The 21,486-nt window shown below is 43.4% G+C and overlaps 1 protein-coding gene across 2 annotated transcripts in view; it reads left to right on the top strand.

Moving 5' to 3' along the window:
• The window catches only part of MTUS2 (microtubule associated scaffold protein 2), a 371,219-nt gene that overhangs the window by 217,342 nt on the left and 132,391 nt on the right, over window positions 1–21,486 (top strand). For both annotated transcript variants that reach the window (XM_053900643.1, XM_053900642.1), the window contains exons 5-6: window positions 10,036–10,134; window positions 21,244–21,455. In XM_053900643.1, the coding sequence (XP_053756618.1) occupies window positions 10,036–10,134; window positions 21,244–21,455 (311 nt within the window). The remainder of the gene's footprint in view (window positions 1–10,035; window positions 10,135–21,243; window positions 21,456–21,486) is intronic.

The following is a 21,486-nucleotide window of genomic DNA, read 5'->3' as shown; positions in this document are numbered from 1 at the left end:
TCCAGTCTCTACTTTCCACTGGCTTGGCGGCTTTACAGAGGCCCTCCCCACGCAGAGACAGGGACAGTCAATGGCAGTTCAGGCTTACATCCCACCAGTTTACACATCCGTCAGAAAAGGAATTCTTTTCTAGTAATTCCAGCAAAATTTGCGAGAGAAGGCTCTCATTATCCCCACCTGGATTTTGTTTTTACTCTCCAACTAGGATGCTCTGTCCCACCGGCGTGATGCAGAGCTCTGATTGGGCAGGGCTGGTCACATGCCCACCTCCAGATCCAGGTGGGGTCAGCCCCCCCGCCCCCCAAGACACATGAACCATGGGGAAGGAAAGGTTAGTTCGCCCAAGTGAGCACGGCTGCTGTTAAAAGAAGCTGAACAGGCCAAAGAGACGTCCGTGGAGGTGTGCCGTCTGCACTGGGGGGAAAGAAATAGGGGAGGCTGAGTGGGGTTTAAGGAAAGACAGCTATTCAAGAAGACTTGGGGAAATTAGTAAAATCTTCATAAATAAGTGATAGGGATTCAAGGGACTAATACAGACCAAGAAAGTAGTGCCTTTTTGGTGAGTAAAAAGAGTTTCCTCACTTACTCACTTGGTTAGACAAAGAGGCTGAATAACGGCCCCCAAATCATTGGAACTGCTGTGTGTTAACCCTCCATGACCACAGGGACTTTGCAGCTGTGTGCTTAAGTGAAGGGTCTTGAGATGGGGAGATCATCGTGAATTAGCGGGATGGACCCGGTGTAATCACAAGGGTCCCTGTACGAGAAAGGCAGGAGCAGTTAGAGGAGATGTGAGGACAAAAGCAAAGATCTGAGGGATGTGTCTCGACAGTGAACGAGGGGGCTACACGCCAAGGAACGCTAGAAGCTGAAAAAGGCAAGGAAACAGATTCTCCCCTGAAACTTCCAGAAGAAATCAGCCCAGCTGACACATTGATTTTAGCCCAGTGAGACCGACCTCATGCTTCTGGCCTCCCAGAATTGGAGCGCATTTGTGTTGTTTTTAAACCACTCGTTTGGGGTCCCTTGTCCTAGCAGCCACAGGGAATGATACAGAAGCCTTCAGCAAAGAGCGGTGAGCTGAATTTGAGGACGATCAGAAGCGGACCGGCCAGACCAAGGAGAAATGGAGCACGCCAGCCTAGGACAACAGCCTAGGTGAAGACACAGAATGTCACATGGATGCTGCACTGTCACCGCAGGGGCAGGTGGCTGAGGAAGCGGGACCCCGGAGGTTACACATCCCATGCCACAGAGTTGGGGCTTGCTACTGAAGTCCTCGGAAAGCTTTGGAAAGGCTTCAGAAGTAAAATCATGTGACCCATGAATGATTAAGAAAGGTCAGTCATCCTAGCACCCGTCAAGAAGGATGAGTTACGTAAACATGAAGAAGGTGAGACAGGACAGAGGAAGCACCTAGGAGCGTTTTCTAACTGGCCTAGTGAGAACTGAGCCGAGGCTAAAAGTGATAATGGGTACACAGCCAGATCGAGGAGCTGCTTTACAAGGCAGCAGGTAGTAGCTGATCAGATATGGAGGCAGAAAGAAGTCTCGCTGGCTTCTGGTTTCAGCGACCAGGGGAACAACCGGCCAGGAAAGAAAATACAGGAAGAAGGGTCATTTGAGAGGAAGAGGATCCGTTCCATTTGGGGCGTGGCGATCTGGTTGTCTCGTAGGCTATGCTCATGTCTAATTGGCAGTGAAAACCAGGTCTGGATCTCTGGAAGGATGTCTGGGCCCATCTGGTTTGGAAATGACAGAGTTGGTAGTCATCGGTGTGTGCCGCTTGGTGCGAGCATAGTGAGGGGCGGGAACAGCCAGAAGAGTGGACGGGAGGAAGCCGAAGCAGAAGCCTGGGACAGCTTTATTCAGGTGCAGGCAATGGGGGAAGGCACAGCGAAGGAGGGAGAGAGCGGCCAGAGGGACAGGAGGAAAACCATGAGACCACAACCCACTCTGCCATCTCTTCGTACTCAGAGTTCTCACAGAGTTATATGAAAGCATATCGTATACTTAGAAAACATTTAGGCTGAGGCTGGACTATAAGAAAACTGCAAAAAGTCCTGAAAGTCTTGACTGATTGCTGTAATTTTCCATGCCATCAAGAATTCCCAGAACCACCCAAGCATTTTCTAGGCAGCGTTGCATTCCTGGGGGAGGGACCGTGAAACCTTCCATCAAAGTTGTTCTTGTAGAATTGGTTGCACTGGGCTGGTTTCTCTCCTTAATCCTTTCATGGATCAGACAAATTATTTTCATTTGGTTTTGGTTTCACTCCTCTTATTGTTTCTTTCTTATTATAAAAGTAATAAGTGATCATCATGGAAAAATGAAAGTAATGCAGAAGCATAGTAAAATAAAAAGTAAAATTCCCTCCAATCCTACTGCTCGGAAGTAACCATTATGAACAACTTGGTGTCTTTCAAATCTGCTTACATAGTTAAAAACTATAGTACAGATAGCATTTTGTGTTATAAAAAATGGGATAATATTTGGGGCGCCTGGGTGGCTCATGGGTTAAGCGTCTGACTTCGGCTCAGATCATGATCTCACAGTTCATGAGTTCGAGCCCTGCATCGGGCTCTGTGCTGACAGCTCGGAGCCTGGAGCCTGCTTTGGATTCTGCATCTACCTCTCTCTCTGCCCTTCCCCCATTCACGCTCTGTCTCTGTCTCTCAAAACTGAGTAAAAGTTAAAAAAAGAATTTTTTTAATGGGATAGTACAATGCACAGTGTTCAACAACTAGCTTTTTTATTCATCATGGACATCTTCTGTGCCAGTACAATAGAGAGCTACTTCAGTCTTTTTAATGGCTACAGAAAACTACATAGAATAGATATAACATAATTTATTTAACCACTCCGCAGGGTGCATTTTGATTATTTACTCTCATTTATTATTGTGAATAATGTACAAAGTCTCTTTGTACCTAAGCCTTTCATACTTGTGGTGGCCTTCCAAAGAGAGATCTGTAGAGACAGCATTGCTAGGTCAAGTACATCAATATTTAAGTTTTTGATAGAAGCTGCCGAATTGCACTCCATGAAGGCTGAAAGGAAAATGTGGAAACGTGGAATAAATATTCATGTTGCGTTTTCTTTTAAAGCATCGTGTTTAATGCAGGCTTTGGGCCTCTAACGTGTCTCAGCTCCCATGAGTCTCAGTACCTTCCATATTTGTTGATGCCTAAAATCAGAGTGGTAGGAGGGATGAGAAGAATGGATGAGCCACACGTTGGATACTCTGAAGGGTGGGCCTGGCTTCCATGGAGTAAAGTGGTGGGTGCACTTTGGGGACCCCAGGCGGGAGGAGGCGGCATTGACTGAATGGCCACGCTTTCCAGGGATGAGTGTGGCCCTGTGGTTGAAGCTGATGACCTAGTGGGGAAGGTGGCCCGTCCACAAACAGAGAAGGACATCATATATTTCTGAGTATGATAAATGCTATGAAGAAGAATGAAGCCAGGGAACCGGAGAGTGGCAGGTGGCAGGAAGGCTATTTCACCTGTCGTGTCAGGCACGGCCTCTCTGAAGATTATCGGTTGTGCGGACTTGAATGAACGCATGAGTGAACCGTGCTCAAGGTCTTGGGGAAGCATGTTCTGGGCAGGAGGAACTCAAGCTAAAGAGCCCAGAAAGGGAGGAGGTGTGGCTTACTTGAGCACCGCACAGCTGGTGGCCTAGTGTGGCTGGAGTGTGTAGACAGAGGGCACAATGGTGCCACGTGTGTATTAGGGTTCTCCAGAGAAACAGAACCGATAGGATATACATACCTGGACATGTAATACATTTTATAGAGACAGAGGGATCAAATATATAGAAAATATGTATATGTTGTATATATCTTCTACATTATATAATATATAACATAAATTATATAATGTGAAGTTCCGTCCTAGTTCCTTCGTAGTCAGCCTTTTGTTCTGCTCAGGCCTTTGGCAGCTTCTGTGAGACCTACTCACATTGGGGAGGGCAGTCTGCTTTACTCAAATCTACCAATTTAAATTTCATCTCATCTAGAAACACCCAGAATAATGTTTGACCAAATGTTTGGGCACCCCATGGCCCAGTCAAGCTGACACATAAAGTTAGCTATCATAGTGTGCCTGTGAAGTAGCCAGGGGACAGATCATCTGGGGCTGTGCTGCTGCTCAGTATGGTGGCCAGTGGCCCATGAGCCATTGTTGAGAACTCAAATATGGCGGCCAGCTGTTGAAGTGATAACTGAATATGTTGGATTAAATCAAAGATGTTGTTACAATTAATTGCATTATACCTTTGACTTGTTAAATGTGGCCGCTAGGCAATTTTGAATGACACAAGTAGCTCATATTATAGTTCTCTTGGCTCGTGCTGCTCTGTAGGGCCTCAGGGATGTGACAAGGGGTCTGTAGTTCCCTATGAGTATCTTGGGCGGTGACTGGAGGGTTTCAAGATTGAGAATAACTTGTTCTGATTTAGACTTGAAGGAATTCATCTGCTCCTGTGGAAGAATAAGGTGTAGGGGAGCAGGAGTGGGAGCCACAGATTGGGTCGGAAGCTGTAGAAGGGGAAGAAGAATTGGTGGCTTTGGGCTCTGCAGAGGCAGCAGAAGGGAGGAAAGTGGGTGCTCCTGGGATGGACTCAGAGGAGAGCCCACAAGCTTTGCTGATGGGCCAAATGGACGCAGGGGGCAGACACAAATCAAGAGGACGCCTACTATTGGGACCTGAGCCCAGTGAGTGAATGATGGTGCCACCTACTGAGATGTGAAAGATGGGGCGGGGTATGTTAACTAAACGCGTGAAGCGTATTGACAGTGAGAAGAAAAAAAAAAAAAAAGCAGGGGAGAAATACAAGAGAGAATTCAGCTTTTAGAAGGGTTCCATCAAGGAGACTAAAGGAGTCTTTCCAAAAGCGGTAAAGCAGAGGAGATGATGATAGGTCTGTGGGTGGAAGAACAGAAGGCTGAAGAGTAAGGACAGAGAGGCGGTGAGGTAGGTCCACTCGTGCAGGGAAAGTGAGAGCCCAGTCAGACCAGGAGAGAACGAAAGATGGGGAGGGTGGATCCAAATACCTGCCTCTCCCTCCAGACTCCCGGAATGATCTCTCCCCACCATCATATATATATATATATATATATATATATATATATATATATATACACACACACACATGTACCCATGCATGCTCACATACATATGAATAATCTGTCATAGTGCTTTTAAAACTGTAAAGGGGAAAATTGGCATATTTGAACACGCTAAAATTGAAAATCATAGTACAATGAAATATACTATAAATAAATTTTAAAAAGCGGAAGGCTGGGAAAATCTAATTTATATGGCAGGCCAAGAAAGGATTAATATCCAGAATAAATGAAGAGTTCTCAATACATCAGTAAGAAAAATAGGCAAAGGGTTTAATTAGGTCATTTTCAAGCAAAGAAATGCACGTGACCAATCGGAAAAGACGCTACGTGTCTGGAAAACATTAAGATGACTGAGACCCTGATATCAGTAGGGTGTGGGGCACGTAGAGAGAGTTGCCCTCATGCACTGTTGGTTGGGAGTGTAAATAGTGACTCTTCATGGAAGATGGTTGGACTGTGTCTAGCAATACAACAAACGAGCAGTCTCTTAATCCAGCAAAAGCACAAGACACTGGTACCTGTGTGCAAAGAAACAAGTAGAAGAATGCGTATTGTAGCACATTAGCTATTTTAATGGCTAAAACTTGCAAACTGTCTACATGTTCATCAACAGGAGGATGGGTAAATGAACTATGGTACATTTTTGCCTATTAATATGTGGCACTTAAAAAAGATCTATAAATACACTGATAGGAGAAAGATATTTAAAAATGTGGGTAGGTAAAACGAAATTGCAATATAGGATTCATTTAGCGAACCAATATCTGTATTTGTATTTGGGTAGACAGTATTTATAAATACCTAGAAAGAGGTCTGGAAGAAGAACCACCAAATGGCCATCAGCAGTTTACCTGCGGGAGAGGAGTGGCCTGTAGGCTTTGGGGAGTAGAAACTGGACGTATGCTCTCTATCTAAGGAGCCATCCCCAAGATTTACTTTTTTTCCCCCCCTTCAATAGGAAAACTCGCTTTTATTCTTTTTTTTTTAAGAGTAAATAATTTATTTGTTTAAATTCAAATTGGTTAACATACAATGTAGTAATGGTTTCAGGAGTAGAACCCAGTGATTCATCACTTACAACACCCAGTGCTCATCCCAACAAGTGTCCTCCTTAATGCCCATCATCCATTTGGCCAATCCTACACACCTCCCCTCCAGCAACCTTGTTTGTTCTCTGTCTTTGAGAGTCTCTTATGGTTTGCCTCCCTCTCCATTTTTATCTTGTTTTTCCTTCCCTTCCTCTATGTTCATCTGTTTTGTTTCTTAAATTCCACATAAGTGAAGTCATATGATATTTGTCTTTCTCTGACTGACTTATTTTGCTTAGCATAATACACTCTAGTTCCGTCCATATTGTTGCAAATGGCAAGATTTCAGTCTTTTTGATCACCGAGTAATATTCCATTGTGTGTGTGTGTATATATGCCCATACATATATGTGTGTGTGTATATGCGTGTATATATGTATATATATACACACGCACACACACACGCTTATACGCATATGCACACACACACACACACACACACACACACACACACACACCATATCACATCTTTATCCATTCATCAGTCAATGGACATTTGGGCTCTTTCCACAATCTGGCTACTGTTGATAGCACTGCTAAGAAGATTGGGGTGCTTGTGCCCCTTTGAATTAGCATTTTTGTATCCTTTGGATAAATACCTAGTAGTGCAATTGCTGAGTTGTAGGGTAGTTCTATTTTTAATATTTTGAGGACCCTCCATACTGTTTTCCAGAGTGGCTGCACCAGTTTGCATTTCCACCAACGGTGCAAAAGGGTTCCTCTTTCTCCGCATCCTCGCCAACATCTGTTGTTTCCTGAGTTGTTAATTTTAGCCGTTCTGACAGGTGAGAGGTAGTACCTAATTGTGGTTTTGATTTGTATTTCCCTGATGATGAATGACGTTGAGTCTCTTTTCATGTGTCAGTTGGCCATCTGGATGTCTTCTTTGGAAAAGTGCCTATTCATGTCTTCTACCCATTTCTTCACTGGATTATTTGTTTTGGGGTGGTGAGTTTGATAAGTTCTTTACAGATTTTGGATACTAACCCTTTAACTGACTTGTCATTTGCAAATATCTTCTCCTATTCCATTGGTTGCCTTTTAGTTTTATTGATTGTTTCCTTCACTGTGTAGAAGCCTTTTGTCTTGATGAGGTCCCAGGACTTCATTTTGCTTTCATTTCCCTTGCCTCTGAGACCTGTCTAGTAAGAAGTTGCTATGGCCGAGGTTAAAGAGGTTGCTGCCTGTGTTCTCCTCTAGAATTTTGATGGTTTCCTGTCTCACATTTAGGTCTTTCATCCATTCTGAATTTATTTTTGTGTATGATGTAAGAAAGAAAGTGGTCTAGTTTCATTCATCTGCATGTTGCTGTCCAGTCCTCCCAGCACCATTTGCTAAAGAGACTGTCTTTTTTCCATGGGATACTCTTTCTTGCTTTGTCAAAGATTAGTTGACCATACATTTGTGGGTCCATTTCTGGGTTCTCTATCCTGTTCCATTGATCTCTGTGTCTGTTGTTGTGCCAGTACCATACTATCTTGATGATTACAGCTTTGTAATACAGCTTGAAGTCCAGAATTGTGACGCTTCCAACTTTGATTTTCTTTTTCAGGATTGCTTTGGCAATTCGGGGCCTTTTATGTTCCATACAAATTTTAGAATTGTTTGGAGAGTGGAGAATGCTAGCTAGCTAGCTAGCTAGCTAGCTAGCTAGCTCTGTGGAGAATGCTGGTGTTATTTTGATAGAGACTGCATTGAATGTGTAGATTGCTTTGGATAGTATTGACATTTTAACAATATTTGTTCTATGAACATGGAATGTTTTTCCACTTCTTTGTGTCTTCTTCGATTTCCTTCATAAGCTTTCTATAGTTTTCAGCATACGGATCTTTTACCTCTTTGTTTAGGTTTATTCCTAGGTATCTTATGGTTTGGGCGCACTTATAAATGGGATCAATTCCTTAATTTCTCTTTCTGCTGCTTCATTATTGGTATATAGAAATGCAACCTATTTCTGTACATTGATTTTATATCTTGTGACTTTGCTGAATTCATCCAGCAGTATTCTGGTGGAAACTTTCGAGTTTTTCCATGTAGAGTATCACGTCATCTGTGAAGAGTGAAAGTTTGCCTTCTTTGCCAATTTATATGCCTTTTATTTCTTCTTCTTGTCTGATTGCTGAGGCTAGGACTTCTAATACCATGTTGCAAAACTGGTGAGAGTGGATCCCTGTCAGGTTCCTGATCTCAGGGGGAAAGCTCTCAGTTTTTCCTCATTGAGAATGATATTAGCTGTGGGTCTTTCTTATATGGTCTTTATGATGTTGAGGATGTTCCTCCTATCCCTCCTTTTTGAGGGTTTTTATTTAAAAAGGATGCTATGTTTTGTCAAATGCTTTTTCTGCATCTATTGAGAGGATCATGGTTCTTATCCTTTCTTGTATTAATGTGTATCGTGTTGATTGATTTGTGAATATTGAATGAGCCCTGCAGCCCTGGAATGAATCCCACTTGATCATGGTGAATAATTCTTTTAATGTACTGTTGAGAGTTTTTGCATCCAGGTACATCAGAGATAATGGCCTGTAATTCTCCTTTATAGGTGGGGTCTTTGGTTTTGGAATCAAGGTAATGCTGGCTTCATAGATGAGTTTGGAAGCTTTCCTTCCATTCGTATTTTTTGGAACAATTTGAAAAGAATAAGTGTTAACTCTTCCTTAAATGTCTGGGAAAATTCCCCCAGGAAGCTATCTGGCCCAAGACTCTTTGTTGGGAGGTTTTTGATAACTGATTCAATTTCTTTGCTGGTTATGAGCCTGTTCAAATGTTCTATTTCTTCCTGTTTCTGTTATGGTAATTTGTGAGTTTCTAGGTATTTGTCCATTTCTTCCAGATTGCCCAGTTTGTTGGCATATAATTTTTCATAGTATTCTCTTATATCTGTTTGTATTTCTGTGGTGTTGGTTGTGACCTCTGCTCTTTCATTTGTAATTTTATTTATTTGGGTCCTCTCTCTCTGTGTGTCTCTCACTGTGTGTGTGTGTGTGTGTGTGTGTCTGTCTCTGTCTCTCTCTCTCTTTTTTTTTTTTTTTTTTTTTTTGCTATCCCCAAGCTTGCTAAAGTGGAGGCAGGTCTAGGTACGTCCATGTCTGTGTTATTTCTCTAATCTGCCATCCATTGTTCTTTGACTTTCTGGTGAAGGTGAGTGTCTGTGGCCAGCACACAAGGGGAACTGCACTGTGCTCCTGGACATAATTTGAGGAGCGTGCACCTGCTGTTCTTAGTTATTGCTCGCGCTCAGGCTATTCCATCCTGCTGGGGCCAGCTCTGACAACAGGTTCCAGGAAGGCTCAGCTGCAGCCGCGAGAGCTAAAAGGCTCTCTAGGTCACCTCTGTGGACCAGCTGCATGGAAATTAATTAGAGGCAGACCATGTCCCCTGTGGCTCAGGTCTCGGTGATGCTGAGGTCATTAGCAGTTGTGCTCAGCTGCAGCTTCCATCTCTGTCTTCTGAAAATTTGTTTTGGCAGGAAGAGGCGGGCAGACCGAGGTGGCCGCTAGGGACAGTACAACTTTAATTCCTAGATAGTTTGTCAGAGTCACTGGGGTGCAGTGACCTCCAGAGGCAGGGGCGTTTTTCATCCCATCAGAGACAGCAGTGTGCTTCTTCCCCTGACCACCACTACTAAATTCCCTGTGCTATAAACGAGCATCATCCCCGAAGCACAGGGGGTGGTGACCATAGCGACAAACCACCGAAATGTTATTTTGTTCCGTTTGCCTTTTGTTAAACCTCCCTTTCGACAAACGACTGGTGTTACTGTTTGAGTTGTAACTTGCTCTTTTTCTTTTTTTTCTCCTTTTAAACTCTGATTAGGGTCCAAGAAAGAAGTACAAAAAGATCAAGATGCTAATAAACCCGCTGTCTCGTCTCCTAAGAGAACAGTGGCTGCAACCACCAAGCTTCATTCACCAGGTATTTAAGAAGCGCGAAGGGTGTTCGTTCATTCAGGGAGTAGGCTTGAACTTGTCATTCATTTTGTTCAAATGTCGTTGATGAGCAGTGCCCCTGTGATACGCGTGATTGTACACCGATGTGTTCTGACTCTAGACGAAATGAACCAGCCGTTGGCATCATTTTATGTTAAAAAATGAAATGTTATCGGGCTCTGAAGAGGTAGAGTCTTCTCTGCGTAGAAGTAATTTATAATTGACACAGCCTTTGAAGATCTGACCTCAAGAGATAATAATAGCTTCTAAAAAGAGAAAGATAGAAAACCAACAGCCATCAAATACTTGCAATTTTGTCAATGAGGGAGACATTTATTTACCTTCAGATATGAAGAAACGAGGTAACATCACTTGAGAGTCGAAAACCATTTATCATGGAAGTTGATACGGTAGGCATTAACCCCTTTGTAGAACAGAATGGAGTGTAACCTCACAAGATTTTCTGTAAGCACAAAAATTGTAGCAGTCATAGGAGTTACTGTTTGAGTTCTTTCTGTAAACCGGGGTACCAGGTACTGTCCTAACCTCTTTAAATGTATTAATTTATTTAAATGCCTGCAATGACTGTGAAACGGGCACCTATTGAACAGTCAAAGAACATTTATTAGATGCATGTGAGATGCTGTGAAATCTAGCTTTAGACTGCTTACAAAGCACACATCTAAATGTAAGAATACTAAAAGGTTAAACATGAAAGGAAATATTTATACGAAATAAATAGGAAACAAAAGGAAATTTGTGGTGTTACCGTAATACTAATAAATGGGAAAACACACATTTGTAAAGCAAACATTTTGATACATTTTGACACGTATGCACACGAGAGACCATCACCACAATCCAGATAGCAAATATGTCCACCATCCCGGTGCCCCTTGGGAATCCTAACCCCCTAAGCCCTCTGCACCCCACCCCAGTCCCCGTTCTGTCCCTATATAGATGAGTTTGCATTTTCTAAAACTTTCTATAAATGGAATCATGTCGTATGCACTCTACTTTTCTCTGGCTGCTTTTACTCGGCTTGATTACTTTGAGTAAAGTTCCAGTGCGTGGATACCACGGTTGATCCATTACCTATCCATGCATCTTTGGGCTTTTCCTCCAAGGATTTGGCCCTTGTAAACAAAACTGCTATGCATGTTGGTACAAGTCTTGGTATGGACCTCTGCTTCTGATTTTCTTGGGAAGTATCTAGGAGTGGAATGCCTGAGTCATATGGTAGTTATTTGTTTAACCTTCTAAAAATGTTAAAAGGCTTTCCAAACTGTTTTTCGAGGTGGTCGTACCGTTTTATATTCCCAGTGGTAGTGTGTGCGAGAGACCCAGTTCCTTCACATTTTTTTTTTTTTTTTTTTTTTTTTGCCAATAGGTGGTATGGCCATTTTTTTAAATCATAGACACTGTAATAGGTGTATAATGGTATCTTGTGTAGATTTAAAGTTTATTTATTTATTTTGAGAGGCGGGGAGGGGCAGAGAGAGAGAGAGAGAGGGGGAGAGAGAGAATCCCAAGCAGTGTCTGCGCTGTCAGCACAGAGCCCAGTGCAGGGCTTGATCTCATGAACCACAAGATCATAACCTGAGCTGAAATCAGGAGTCAGACTCAACTGACTGAGTTACCCAGGCACCCCGTATCTTACGCGGTTTTAATCTGCATTTCCCTAATAACGAATGATGTTATGATGTGGAGCATCTTTTTATGTTTATTTGACATCTGTACACACTCTTCGGTAAAATATTCAAAAATTTATAGTTTTTATTGGTTTTTCATCTTATTGAATTTTGAAGGGTTTTATATGTATATATGTGTATACGTATACATTCCCCCCACAATCTGTGACTTATTTTGCGTCCTCCCAGAAGAGCTTTTGAAAAATACACATTCTTAAGTTTCGCGAAGTCCAATTTTTTCTTTTATGGACTATGCTTTTGGGGTTATCTTCAAAAAATCTTTGCATCACCCTAGACCACGAAGATTTTCTCCTACATTTTCTTCTGAAAGGTTTAGAGTTCTAGGCTTTATATTTAAGCCTGTGATCCATTTGCGTTAGCTTTCGTACACTGTGTGAGGGAGGTGTGGCTTCACTTTTTTTTTTTTTGCAGAGTAACATGCAACAAATTTCTACTCTGATCTTTATGATTTATTTTACTCTGTTTATGTGGGGTTTAACTAGCTAATATCATTAGTTTAAAATCTTTCTTCTTTTTAGGGGTGCCTGGATGGCTCAGTCAGTTAGGCGTCCGACTCCGGCTCAGGTCACGATCTCACGGTTCATGAGTTCGAGCCCCGCGTTGGGCTTTGAGTTGCCAGCTCAGAGCCTGGAGCCTGTTTCAGATTCTGTCTCCCTCTCTTTCTGCCCCTCTCCTGTTCACGCTCTCTGTCTCAAAAATAAATAAACATTGAAAAAATTTAATATAAAAAAATAAAAAATAAAATCTTTCTTTGTTTTCTAATGTGTGTATTTAGTACAATAAATTTCCCTTTATGCATTGCTTCAGTTATAGTGCACAAATTTTGATGTGCTGGGTTTCATCTTCATTGGGTTCAAACTATTTTTAAATTTCCTTCTGTGACTTCTTCTTAACGCATGATTATTTTGAAGTGTGTTTGCAGATATCTGGGACTTTCCAGATCTCTCTGATTTGACTTCTAATTTAATCCCATCGTGGTTGGAGAATATACTTTGGATTATCTGGATCCTTCTAAATGAACTGAGACGTGTTTTATGACTCACAACAAGGTCTGTCTCGCTAAATGACTCACACACACTTGAGAAAATGTCTAGTCCACCGTATCTGTGTGAAGCATTCTACAGATGTCATGGGTCAAGTTGGCTGATAGCATAATTCAAGTATTCTATATCCTTACTGATTTTCTGTCTACATGTTCTCTTCGGAATTGAGAGAAGGCTGTTGAAATCTCAGAGTATAATTGTGGACTTGTCCATTTCTCCTTTCGGTTCTATCATTATTTGCTTCCTGCATTTTGAAGCTCTGCTATTAGGTACTTAAACCTTTAGGGCCATTTATCATTTTGATGAATTGCCCACTTTATTATTAGGAAATGACCCTGTTTATTCCTGGTAATATGCTTTTCCCTGAAATCCACTTTATTAAGTATTAGTTGTCCCACTCCAGCCTTCCATTAGTTCAACATGGTTGTACCTCCTTGCACACTTCTCCCTGTCACCTGTGTGTCTCTCTATTTTTAAGTGGGTTTCTTACAGGCAGCATATAATTGGCTCTTGTATTCTTCTCTAATCTGAAAGCTTTGCCTTTGATGGACATTTAATGTTACGGATTTGATTGGGATTAACTCTGCGGTCTGCCTATTATTTCCTAGCCATCTCACATATTGTTTTTTCGTTTTTTCCCTATTTTGCTGCCTTCTTTTATATTAATTAATTTTTTATTATTCCATCCGTCCCCTTTATTGATGTCTTAGAGATCTGTATCTTATTGGGTTATTTTAGTGGTTGCTTTAGGGTTCCTAGTTTTTGTCTTTAACTTTTCACATTCTGCCTTGAGGCAATGTCATGTCGCTTCACATATAATGCAGTTGATCCTTGAACAACATGGGTTAGAACTGTGCAGGTCCCCTTACACACGAATTTTCTTCGGTAGATACAGTACAGTATTATAAGTATATTTCCTCTTCCTTATCATTTTCTTAATGACATTTTCTTTTCTCTAGCTTACTGTATCGTAAGACTACAATGTTGGATACATACAGCACACAAACTATGTGTTAATCAGTTGACTGTGACATCAGAAAGGCTTCCAGTCAACAGTAGGCTCTCAGTAGTTAAGTTTGGAGGGGGGGGGAGTCAAAAGTTATATGTGGATTTTCAACTGCACAGGGGGCTGTTACCCCTCACCCCTGCGTTGTTCAAGGCTCAACTATGTAAGAATCTCCCAACTGTATACTTACGTCCCTCTCCTGACATGTGTGCTCCTGTATTCCAACACTTTCCTTCCACGTGTGTCCTAAACCAGCACTGCACTGTTCCTGTTGACAGTCGATGCTGTTTTCTTTCTAGGAGATTTAAATAAGAAAAAAGTCTTTTAGACTTATCCCTGTAGTTGCCATTCTCTCTGCAGACCCAGATTCCCAGCTGGTCCCATTGTTCTTCTACCTAAAGGATTTTCTCTGACCTTCTTGGTGGCAGAGCTTTTCTGGTGGTGGAATCTTTCTGTGTTTGTGTACCTTCATTTTTCATAGATACTTTTATTGTGTTCAGAATTCAAGTTGGCATTTTCCCCCCTCTGAAGTATTTAAAGATGTGTTTCCACGGCTCTCCTTATCTTTGTTTCTCTGTACATAAGGCATCTTCTCTGGCTGTTTGAGAGCTGTTCTCTTCAGCACCGGTTGTGAGCAACATGATTACGCTATACCTTGGTGTCCTTCCCTTCATGGTTTTTGCACTTGAGGTTTGCTGTGAATCTTAGATCTGTGGGTGTACAGTTTTCATACGGTTTGAAAGTGGGTTGCCTATCATTTCCTCAGACACGTTCAGGCCTGACCCCTCCTCTTCAGGGACTCCAACTGTATACACATCAGGCCACTTGAAGTTGATTCACAGCTCCTGTCCAAACGGATAACATTGTTTGTTTCTTTCACTCTTTTTTTTCTGAGTGTTTCATTTTGGATAGTTTCTCTTACTAATTTTCCTTTCCTTTTTCTTTCTTTCTTTTTTTTTTTTTTTTTAAATAGCACCCATTTGTTTGTTCTACTGGTCACAGTTCTGTAGGTTAGACGTCCAGGTGTGGCTTCCGTGGGTTCTCCGTTCAAAGTATCACAAGGCTGAAATCATATGTCAGCGGGGCTCAGTTCTTGACCAGAGGCTCTGGAGGAAAAAGCCACTTTCAAATGCATTCAGGTTGTCGGTAGAACCAGTTCACTGTAGTTATAAGACTGAGGTTCCTGTTTAGAGTCGGGGACCACTTTCAGCTCGTAGGGCCCCTGACAGCCATCAGTGTACTTTCTGTTTTATGGGTTTGCTTATTCTGGACAGTTCATATAAATGGAATCGTACAACATGTGTGTGACCTTTTGTATTGGCTTCTTTGACTTTGCATAAATGTTTTTGAGGCTCATTCATGTTAAAGCATGAGGCGGTATTTTATTCTTAGTTTCGGCTGAATAATATTCCATTACATGGATATATCACATTCGATAATTTACATTCATCAATTGATGGACATTTGGGTTGTATCCAGTGTTGGGGCTGCTGTGATAATGCTGCTATGAACATTCATGTTACAATCTTTCCTTATGTCATGTCTAAATCTACTCTTAATCCCATTCTGTGTATTTTTTGTCTTCAGACATTTGAGTTTCCAATCTCAAGAATTTTTATTTAGGCCTTTTTTTTCCTAAATCGCTTTGTTTCTACTTGACATATTCAGTCGTTCCACTCGCTTCTTGAACATATGGAATGCAGTCACAAATAACTGTTAATCATCTGCATCATTTCTTGTGGGCCTCACTTCATTGCGTTTCTCCTCCTTATGGGTTATATGTCCCTGCTTATTTCCGTGCCTGAGAGTTTTTTTAGATGCCAGACATTGTAAATTTTTCCTTGTTGGGTAGTGGATTTTTAATTCCTATGAATATTCTTAAGCTTTGTTCTTAAATAAAAGTATGTTACTTGCAAAGAGTTCAGTTATTTTGGGGCTTGGTTGTTGGCTTCGTTATGCCGGTCCCAACTAGTGATCAGTCCAGAGCTAATTTTACCGTATTACAGCCAAGACCCTTTTGGGTATACTATCCATTGCCCCCTGAATTACAAGGTTTTCCATTCTGGCTGATGGGAACAGGAACAAATTCTGAGCCTCCATGAGCTCTGAGGACTCGTTTCCCGCAGTCATTTGGGGAATTCTTTCCCTGGTCTTGGACCCTCTCTTCCCAGGCATGCAATGATCAGAACTTGGCCAAAGACTCGAGGGGACCCTCTGCGCGTGTCCAGAGTGCTCTCTCTGTGGAGTGACATTCTCTCTGCTAAATCTGCCTTGTGACCTCTGAGCCCTCAGCTCCCTGAACCCCCAGCTCCGTTCTCTCAACTTGGGGTAACCACCAGGCCCCACATGGGCTCCCTGACTCATACCACAGCCTGGAAAGTCATTCCAGGAAATAGGCTGAGGCAATTATAGGGATCACCTCCTTTGCTTTCTGGCTCAGGATCCCCGTACTTCATTGCCTAATGTTGACGTCTTAAAAACCATTGTCTTATATATTTGGGCTGAGTTTTTTGGGTTTGTTTTAGATCAGAAGGTAAGTCTGATCCTTCTCACTCCATCTTGGCCGAAAGTAGTTACATTTTTGAATATCAAAATTTAGCAATTGCTATAGTACTATTAAACCATGATATTTTCACCCTTGGAGAAAGAAGTTCAGGTTTACCTTGCTACCTATACCTCTTATAAGTACTAAGAAATTTCCCGAAGATGAGAATATTTTTATGTCACTCTTTATTTTGTCTAGAAGAAGGGATTATAGTAACAAATTTTTATAGTTGGCTTTAGAAACCCTGATTATAACTTCTGGGGATTTTTTTGTTGTTGTTCACTTATCCATCAATATAGAAAAGAATCCACTCCTTCCTTGGAATGGGAGATGGAAACCTCTCCTTTCTAGAGCATAGCAGGTCGGTACCCAGTTTAGTAATTCCTGCCCTCACCCGTGCTCAGGACTGGCTCGAAGGAAATGTCCTACCACCCTCCTGTCATTTGTTCTTCACCTTCCCCGTCCTTAGCCAACCTCAGGCCAGCAAGTGCCAGGACTAAGTCGGAAAATACTGTGTTATGTGGCAGAATTTTCTGGAATAAATTTAGATCTGCTTCAGGAACATAATGCCTATCCAAGACCACAAAGAAGTGGGCAGATGTGCTACCTAGGGGGTCCTGCTGGTGCCAGTGTGCAAGAAACAGATTTCCTTTCTGCTAGGATGTTGGCCAAACTCATGAAGTGCTTTTCCCTAAGTCAGAAGGCTATCTATCTAAGCTGTGTCCTGTCCTTCTTATTTACAGGGATTAAGGCCATGGGCCTTCTCTGATGTTGTAAATACACAGATTCCAGTGCTGTACTGTTTATCACGTCAGTTAAGCTTCCAGCTTTAAAATTAAACCAAGCTTTTCCATCCATTAGAATCCTCTAGATAGTGAGCGGATGGCTGCGGATGAATTTTTAATATTCTCTTTCCATTTTTAAGGGCTGCATTCTCCCCAGTGCTCTGCCTTTGCACGCAAGCGGCTTGCATTCACCTTTGTGAGAATAGAAGGTTACTGGCTTTTTCCCCTGAGCTGCCAGATGTCACTGGGATGATCACAGATTCTGTCCGGCCCTTAGGTGGCTGAAAAGAAATTGTGATTGGGGCAAGATTACGATAATGGGAGAGTGTTCTGGATTTAGAATGTGCCCCAAACCTGTGAGATCTGTCAGAGATGCTGTGGAGTGGGCCAGCGGCTTGCTGAAGTGGTAGGAGGCCTGGACAAGGACTCAGAAGCTTGAAATCCAGGCTGGGCCCCTGGACAATGGATTGCCTCACGTCACAGACGGGGCCTCATTCCTTTGCCCTCCCCGCTGGACTTTGCCTATGTCCCTCACAGAGTAGGTGCTCAGTAAAAGCTGTCAGACATTTTGGATCCCCACAAAACATACGACACGAAGTGTGCATGTGAAATCATCTCTGTCTGTAGGTCGTGGCAAGACACTGGTCTAGTTTTTCTGTTCACAGACTTCGTATGGAAGAGTGGCCTTGGGGACAAGGCTCACTAACAGTTGGGAAGTGTATAAGGGGCACTCCTTAAAAGACTGGTTATTGCTACTCTCTTTTCCACTTCTTTTAAAGACTCCAAAACCATCAATAAGCCTCATTTGAAAGTCTTTATTCATTAATCAGCTTCCTAGTTCAATGGAGTGGAAATCGGAAGGCTATGGTAGGAGACAGATTTCGGGGGAAAGAGGCCGAACACACCACGAGGCTCCGCCTGACTGCGGAGAGAGGCCAGTGGCATATCTGCCTGCTTGGAAGCTCCGACCACCATAGAAGCTATATATAAATACTGCAAGGAGTAGGGAAGGAGGTGATAACAAAACCTTCCGGCACCTGGAGGTGTCCTCAGGGGACATGGCATGCCCCTCCTCCCCCATTTAAAGCATTTCTCTGGCTCCTCCAGAAAAACACGGGTGTAAGAGGTCAGAAGTGAGGCACCTCAGCACACCTCCTGTCAGTGCCAAGCGTGTTCTCCATGAGCAACACGTGATCGCTGCCTTCCGGAAGTTTTCCCTCATGCTCCCTTACCCCCTTACTTCCTAAGCCGATTGGTATTCTAGCTCCATTACGTGCTGGCTTTTAGAAGAAGATAGTAGAAGCAAACAGAACCCTCAGTCGTTTTTCTTTTGTTTTTTGTTTTTTGTTTTTTTGCGAGACAGGCGACGCTGGCTGCGTGCAGTCATTTCATTTCGACATAAGCTCTCCGTCTCCAAGATGGTAGATGAGCCCGTGCGGCTGTCCTCACGCACGGTCCTGGGGACGGTGTGACACGTGGGTGGACGGGAAAGTACGCGACAGAACAATACTTCAGGGAGCTAACTATCGACATACTTAATAGAAACTACAGCCCAAGAAACGATACTGGTTTTTGTTGGGTGCCAGATGGACAGCTGACCAAGAATCCCAAAGGAAGTTTGGTTCCATAAGGTAGTTGGGCATCTGAAAGCCACAGATTTCACACTTGTGTGTTGATCCCAGGTGCTGATGTTCTTAGGGGGACCTCTGTCTGGGCTCAGAACATCAGTTGGGTGGTCCCATGAAACACTGGAGGGTTTTAGAAAATCAACCAGCCACACGTGGGGCGCCTGGGTGGCTCAGTCAGCTGAGCGTCTGACTTCCACTCGGGTCGTGATCTCACAGTTCATGAGTTTGAGCCCCGCATCCAGCTCTGTGCTGACAGCTCAGAGTCTGGAGCCTGCTTCGGATTCTGTGTCTCCCTCTCCCTCTGCCCCTCCCCTGCTCACTCTCTGTCTATCTGTCTCTCAAAAATAAATAAACACGAAAACAATTTTTTTCAATAAAATCACCGTCCACACCAATAAAATGGTAAACAGTCATCATGAAAAAAATCTACCCTGGGTCTTAGGCTGTGTCTTAGAGTTTAATTCAGGCAGCAGTAAAACCTCCCACGTGTTGTTAGTAATTATTTTTCTTTTGTTATCAGTACTGAGAATGTTAGGATTAAGCACATGTTAAGATTGATGTGCCTCCAACAAGCAAGTGACTTTCCTGGATTATTCTGTACAGCACTGTCATAAAGACCGTTTTAAGGGAGCATTAATTTCACGTTCTACTACTCCATTAAGCCATAATAGTCTAAGATGTATGTGAGGTTGCATTGTGATCTCAGATGATTTCTTAAGGGGTAAGATTTCATTAAAATTAGCGTGGTTACCGTTACATCAACAATCAGAAGCATTTAGATCAGTTAACCGTCTTTTCCCCTTGAAAGATGAGGCCACTTGGGTGTTCGGTAGAGTAAGCCTGTTACCTGCTGTGCCTCAGTGTAGTGGGGACTGAGGAGACGACCGTTTTCTGATGTGTCTTCTGTGTTACTCCCTGATATTTTGGAGGGGAGGGGGGAGACGAAAGAACTTTTGAAATGTTGAAGCTTATTCACGATTGTGTGCTCAGGGTCTGTGTCACGTTCTCTCCCCGAGCAGAGGGAAGAATGTGCTTAGGGGACCCAGGCCCACCGTCCACCACCGCCATGCTGGTCTGCAGCTCACCCAGGAAGCATGGGGGTTCTGAGGAAGACACCCGCTTACCCTTGGGTCTAGACCATGATGCAGTGCCTGTCTCTGAGCCCTTCCCTGGAGCCTTGCCTTTACTCCCCGAAGCGTCAACCTAATAGTTATTGTCCTGAAAGCCTCCCCCACCCCGTTCCCAGCTCCAGGTGGAGTTTCTGGTTCCTTCTTCAGTGGCCTCCCCACACACAGTGTTTGCCTGGATCCAGGAGCGGGATCTCGGAGGGTTTGTGGGCCAGGGGAAGAAATGAGCACTTTTTTTATACCACAGTGGAGCACCACCGCAGAGAGGGGTCCATGCCGGTCAAGAGCTGTTTTGTAGTCACAAAGATCATTCTGGCTGTTGTGCAGTCAAAGAAGTAAAAAAAAAGAAGAAGAAGAAGAAGTAAAAGAAGAAGGGCTTTGCGTTAAAAGCTAAGAGGTGCTGGGGCGCCTGGGTGGCTCAGTCGGTTAAGCGTCCGACTTCGGCTCAGGTCACGATCTCACTGTCCGTGGGTTCGAGCCCCGCGTCGGGCTCTGGGCTGACGGCTCAGAGCCTGGAGCCTATTTCAGATTCTGTGTCTCCCTCTCTCTGACCCTCCCCCGTTCATGCTCTGTCTCTCTCTGTCTCAAAAATAAATAAACGTTAAAAAAAAAATTAAAGAAAAAAAAAGCTGAGAGGTTCTGGTGGCTTGGACTGGACCTTTTAGCTCTGGAGGTGGCATGAGTGGTCACATGGGGGGAGTATTTTGGGGAACATTGATGCCATAGGAATTTAAAGCCAGAAATCCCTGGAGCAGAGGTCATTGACCCTGCCACCAAAGAAAGCAACCACAGTAAGGGAAAGAAGGGGCATGTAGGCATTGCTCCTGGATGCCCAATTAGAAGGGTGCCAGCTTATAACTCTGAGTTCAACCTAGATTGACTGATTTATTTCCCATGAGACATTTTCACAGAGTAATCCCTTGAAGAAAAAAAAAAAAAAGAAAAGAAAAAACCCTGCATCAGTCTCTCTAAGCAAACCTAGAAGAAATGCAGGGAGCTGGAAGGAATCTGGCAATGTTGTCTGTCATTCTTTTCCTGAGATGAAACTCTGCACTGAGAACCTCGTAAACAGAGCAAATGTTTTAAGTCCCCGTCCGGTTTTTTTTTTTCCCTTTCAGCGCCTGAAATGACAAACCGTGAGCGGTGCCCTCTCGGCCACTTGCCCTTAATGAAATCCTTCGGCACCGAAGAGCTGTTGTCACGCTGGGGGGTGGATGTTCTTCCACAAGTGACTGTTTTTCCCCTGCAGGATACCCCAAACAGAGGACAGCGGCTCCCCGAAATGGCTTTTCCCCCAAGCCGGACCTGCAGGTGCGCGAAGCCGAGCGGCAGCTGGTGCAGCGGCTGAAAGACAGGTGCCAGCAGCAGGCCAGGCAGCTGGTCCTGGTCCAGGCGGAGCTGCGGAGGGCCGTGTGCGGCTTCCAGGCCCTTGCCGTGTCTACCCAGTATTTCTCCAGAAAGGTGAGGCCACGTCTGGTGAATGTCCAGGGGC

The sequence above is a fragment of the Panthera pardus genome, unplaced genomic scaffold (genome assembly GCF_024362965.1).
Source record: "Panthera pardus isolate Hobbes unplaced genomic scaffold, ASM2436296v1 HiC_scaffold_1, whole genome shotgun sequence".
Taxonomy (NCBI): domain Eukaryota; kingdom Metazoa; phylum Chordata; class Mammalia; order Carnivora; family Felidae; genus Panthera; species Panthera pardus.
Note: the sequence above shows the minus strand (reverse complement) of the source record. Positions and strands in the feature narration are given on the sequence as shown.